General features: G+C 35.7%; 1 protein-coding gene across 3 annotated transcripts; it reads right to left on the minus strand.

Annotated features, from left to right (window-relative positions):
- Window positions 1-2,511: 2,511 nt before the first annotated feature.
- On the minus strand, window positions 2,512-5,245 carry LOC107783338 (CRIB domain-containing protein RIC4-like). 3 transcript variants are annotated; one of them, XM_016604314.2, is made up of 4 exons: window positions 4,909-5,245; window positions 4,297-4,428; window positions 3,048-3,319; window positions 2,512-2,931 (listed from the first exon to the last, which is right to left on the minus strand). In XM_016604314.2, the coding sequence occupies exons 1-3, from the start codon at window positions 5,054-5,056 to the stop codon at window positions 3,090-3,092; spliced, it is 510 nt and encodes a 169-aa protein (XP_016459800.1). In that variant the 5' UTR covers window positions 5,057-5,245; the 3' UTR covers window positions 2,512-2,931; window positions 3,048-3,089. The 3 variants fall into 3 exon arrangements, with proteins under 3 accessions (XP_016459800.1, XP_075112951.1, XP_016459794.1); XM_075256850.1 differs by having other exon boundaries at window positions 2,512-2,971; XM_016604308.2 differs by having other exon boundaries at window positions 2,512-3,319.
- Window positions 5,246-5,710: the final 465 nt, after the last annotated feature.

Genomic DNA, 5,710 nt, shown 5'->3' on the forward strand with positions numbered 1-5,710 from the left:
TTCCCCAAATCATTGGTAAGTGATTCTAAACTAGTTTCTTTCAATCTTTCACTAATTTCCTAGGATTTCAACCTAAAATCTAGAGTTTTCATGGTGGAAATTGGGGTTTTTGGGTAGAAATTTGGGATTTGGTAAATGATGGAATTTAGACATCAAATTGAGGTCGGATTTCAAAACAAATCACATAACCGGGCTCGGGGGTGAATGGGTAATCGGGGTTTGGTCTGAATTTCGGTTTGGACCAAGTGGGCCCAGGTGTTGACGTTTTTAATAATAACCTAAATTGAATTTTGTACAATCATGGGTAGTTCCTAAGGCTTAATTGAATCATTTGGTTGGTAAATTGCTAGATTCTATTGGTTCAGAGGCTTGCTTGAAAGGCAAAGTAGTGGTTGAGCTTGAGTTTGGTTCTTGGAGAGACTTAACTTGAGGGATTATGACTTATTTGTCTATTTGTTATGTGTTTAGATGTTGGGTACAATGTATAGGTGAGGTGACAAGTACCTATGTTTTATTTTCGGGTTAAAGCATGCGGGTGGGACTTGATTTCTTGTAATTATTACTTTCTTTGATCATGTTATCCATGTTTAGACTAATATATAAGTTGATCGTTATTATCATGTTTATGGGTCTTTTAGTGATAATTGAGTATTGATTTTAAGGTTGAGGTTGGTATTGTGGAACCAAATATTGAAGTAAGACTTGTTCTTGTTATTTCTATCTCCTTGTTTTCATTTGTTCATTGCTTATGGTAAGGGAGAGTGCTAATGCACGAAGGGTGATGTCATGCCATGATATCAGAGAATAAAAGCACGAAGGGTGATGATGTGCCATATTGTAAGTGTTAATGCACGAAGGATGATGTTGTGCCATGTTATGAGAGTTAATGCATGAAGGGTGATGTCATGCCGTTTTTATTGATTACATGGTGAGGTTGAGAGTAAAAGCACGAAGGGTGATGCCGTGCATTTTCCTTTACTGTGTTTACTTGTGCTTATTGGTTCAAGGTATATTGACTGTCCAAATGTCATTACTGCTGTGGTTCTTTATCTTGTGACCCCTTCAGCATGTCCCCCTCCCAATATTACTTTTCTAGCTTCTATTTGTTGTTATTTTGTACATATGCCGTTAAATTGCACAGGTTTATTATGCGGGTGTCCTGTCATAGCCTCGTCACTACTTCGTTGAGGTTAGGATCGACACTTACCAATACATGGGATCGGTTGTACTGGTAATGCATTTTGCATTTCCTGTGCAGATTTTGGTACTGGTCCGAGTTGATCGTGAAGTTAGCGGCTAGATTGACTGATAGGAGACCCAAGGTAGACCTACTGGCGTCCGTAGACCCTGGAGTCTCTCCCTAGTTTTTCTATTTTACTGTTTCTTTTCCTTCAAAATGGTGTATTTCCTTTTTAGGCTCTGTTTGTAGTTAATCATAGTAGCTTGTGAGTCGTGACTCCAGATCCTAAATGTATCAGATATTATGGGTTTTATAATATTCCACAAACTCAGATTTAGTTTCATTTAAGCTTAATTATTTCTGTTATTAAAATTGGCTAAAGTTGACTTGAGAATTCTCTAACGTTGGCTTGCCTAGCAAGTGAAATGTTAGGCGTCATCACAGTCCCGAAGGTAAAAATTTTAGGTCGTGACACGAGGTCACCATATCATCTCATCGTTCCCACTGATCGAAGAGAGCATCATTTGCATCTGGCTTTTTACATTTTCCATTAATGAATCCTACCTTATTCTTCACAGAAAAAACTCTTAATACACCTCTTCTCCACGATCTGTACCCATAGCTATCAAAGGGAACCGGCACTAGAGTAGTTCCTGCATTCTCCGATGGATGCATGTAGAGTGGACTGGTCAAGCTCAGCGAAGTATTAGTTGAATCTGCCACTTCTTCTTCTCTGGCCATAATTCAAACAGTCGATGATACAAAAATGCAAATTCCAGTTGAGAATTCAGCTATCAGGGAAACTCAATTTCAGAGAGATTGCCAAAATCAAGGCGCGATCTGAAAAACCCTAAATCGAACAGAGAGGAGATATTGAGAGGAGATGATATTCAAAGAGAAACCGATCGGAGAAGAATCGAACTAAATAGAATTGACGACGAATTGGATCGAGAACTTGAGCCGACGCTCTGATACCATGACAAAACTTGAAGAGGACATTGAAATCAACCGCTGCTCAGACGAGAGACATGGAGCAGGGGAGAGAAGATTCTAGAAATAATGATGAATTGCATCTTTTCTACAATTGCACACTAGTATCTGGGTATCTGTACAATAACTATTTATAGGCAAAGAGGAGGAAAGAAAATCCAGCTGGCAATAAGCTGGCCCACTAACCACTAACTACTTAACTATCTCATGGAATAATTAGATATATAGTGTGCTACTTAGTATATGTATGTACTTCTCTCAATAAACTTGAGACTTTTATACGAACCAATAAACTTAAAATTTTAGATTCGACCCACATGTTGTATATCTAATAAACAAGAAAAGCTGAAGTATTTTCCATAATCCTCTGAATTGGACGGAGAACAATAAAAGTAGTTTCTTAATCATACGTATTACTCATATCGTAAGTAAAATTACTTTGTTTTATTCTAGCAGTCACTGCTTATCCAGAGCTCGAACCTTACACTCTTATTAAGAGGGGAAAGATCCTATCCATCCCACCTTAACCTGGTGGTCTACATAGTTAAGTTGCACACACCAATTCCATTTATAACACACACAAAAAAAATCTTCACACTCAAGAAAGAAATATAATCTTAAAAAAAAAAGGCAGTCCAGTGCACTAAACTCTCGCTATGCGTGGGCTCTGGAGAAGGACCTTACCACTGAAGAGTCTATTATACGCAACCTTACCTTGCATTTCTGCAAGAGACTGTTTCACGGATCGAACCTGTGACCTCCTGATTACATGGCCAATATTACCAGTTATGCCATGCTCCCCTTTTAAATAAAGAAAATAATCTTAAAAAATGACAATGAAGAACATGGAATGAACAAAAAGAAATAAGAAACTTACATTAAAAAAAAGGAAGAAAAAGGTAGAGCAAATATATTGCTACTAAAACCTAGAGGAACCACCAGCTTGGGAAGCCATAGCAAGCTCAAATTGTTTAATGGAGATAGAACTAGGAAAAGAAAGTAATTCAGGTGCTTTTGAATTATCCCAGCCTTTGACAGGATTAATTATTTTTGTGGATCCATCATATCCTATGTGTGTTACATGTTTCACATCTGTTGGATTCCCTATTTTCATCTCCATTTCCATTTCTTCAATCTCTTCTTTGTACACTGCAGAAGAAAAAAAAACAACACATTCGCAAGTCGGGTCAGGTTTGAGTGGGCCAAAACGGATCAAATTATGGTTCATAATTAATTCGTTTAAAGTTCGCTTGGACCAAAATGGATTGAGTCAAGATGAGACAAATAGGGAGAAAATAAAAAATAGTCAGATTTACAAGTGGTCATTCAAAAATAGCCACAGTTTCAAAAATAATCGAAATTTAGCCATTTTTCATGTAAAGATAAATCTAAACAAAAATACTGTTCAAAATCCGGAAAATACTCTAGCATAATATACTGAAATTTCAGTATAATACAATGGAACTCCAGTATAATCCAGCATAAGTATACTGGAACTCCAATATATTATACTGGAGTTCCAGCAAAGTATACTGAACTTCCAGCATAATATACTGGAGCTCCAGTATAATATATCGGTCCAGCATAATATGCTAGAAGTTCATACACAAGTGCTCCAATCTCCAGTATATTATGCTGGAACTTTCCGCGTGTTGGAGTTCCAGCTTAATATACTGGAAGTTCATATACAGGTGCATCGATCTCCGGTATATTATGTTGGAACTTTTCGTGTTGCAACAAATTAGTGTTTACCTTTCAATGACTTTGCAAACGCTGGCTATTTTTGAATGATCAGTCCGAAAACTGGCTAGCCTTGATATTTTTACAGACAAATAACGAGTCGTAGCTCCACTTGCCCAAAATGACACAATTTTCCCTCGTTTTAATTAGGCAGCTTTGTGAAATAGAAACGTGAAATCTAATATATTTGTTAACAATTATAAGGTGAAAGTCTTTTAACTCGATATTATTTCAATCTCAGAATCGAATTTAATATATGTTTGAGTTGGATTATATTTTGACTCATTGAGTTACCCTATGTTAATCCGATGTGACATTTTTAATTTAACTCGTTGTATAAACAAGCTAATAGTATAAGTATTAGCTTAAATCAACACAATACTTACCAAATAATTGAGAGAAACCTTTGAAACTTCTTTTCAACGAGTGCACCCCTTGAGAAAATTGTCGTCTGTCCAAAAATCCCCAAAATCCATTTATTTTCACTTTTGATGAACTCTCTTCTCCTACTTGTCTTTCTTAATAACATCCAAATAAACAATGTCAATAATACATATTATAAAATCATATGCAGTTATTCACTCTTGTTGAACCTTTTGCTTTTTGCTCATACTATATATGTATACATATGCACTACAAAGAAATAAAAATAAAAAATTAGAATTAGCTACAAATTTCGTGGCTAATCTATTGTTAAATCGTCGGTAGCTAAAAAAAGTTCTTGATTATCGGTTTCTTATTTGTCGCTAAATAATATTAGTGACAGATTATTTTGTTTAGCTACGGAATTCACCTGTCGCTAATTCCTGTTGTTTTAGTAGTGATGCTAATGTATAGCTATTATTCTGTGTACTCGCTAACTCTAAATCTTAGATTCACATGTGTATTTAGTAAGTTTAACATGGAAGTAATTTTCAATCCAAACCAAGGAACTCCATTCACTAAACGTACAAAACATTATTAAACAAATTAACTCAAAGAAATTAAAAGAAATATACTTGTTGGAACTTGACTTAATACTGAACTTTTCATGTTCTCAGCTGCAGGTTGGCTGGTGCTGGTTTTTGTCACTGCAACACTTGACTCAGAACCACACCCTAAAGAGAATGGAAACACCATAAACTTCTCCATTGATCTATCCTTCATATTTTCTTGTAAGTATATTAGAAAAAAAATAACACCAAAATGGAAAAAAAGAAGAGAAATACAAATCAAAGAAACTATGAATGGTTGAAGAGAATTATATTAGGAGATAGCAATTATATTAATGGCTTAGTAAAGAAGATAGAATGATTTAAGATGTAGAAGAAGATGTAAGAGTAAGACATACAACCAATGAAGAAGGTTGGTGGAATGAGACATATGAGAGAGTGAGACAAGTCAAAAAAGAGAATAATATGTGGGGATAGAGTAGTAGTTAGGTTGTTAAATTGTAGCTAAGACATGCCTAATTTTGGCTGATTAGTTGTCCATTTTAAGAAATATAAACATAGAGCCCACAAACCAACTCAACCTCTATAGTCCTTTCCAGTGGCGGACCCAAGATTTTTATCAAGCGGGTTCAAAAAAAAAACATTAGAGGTCATATGTGACTAGCTGGTTTCGAACTTAGGACCATGAGGAAAATTTGAACCCTCTTTACCAAAAGGCTAGGCATTTTACTTGTTTTAAGTGGGTTCAAAATTATATTTATACCTTTACTTGTCTGAAAACAACAAAAATATACCTATATATACAGTGTTATTTTTCGATGAAGCGGGTTCATATGAACCCACTTGACTCCACGTGGGTCCGCCCCTG

Source organism: Nicotiana tabacum, chromosome 7 (assembly GCF_000715075.1).
Source record: "Nicotiana tabacum cultivar K326 chromosome 7, ASM71507v2, whole genome shotgun sequence".
Classification (NCBI taxonomy): domain Eukaryota; kingdom Viridiplantae; phylum Streptophyta; class Magnoliopsida; order Solanales; family Solanaceae; genus Nicotiana; species Nicotiana tabacum.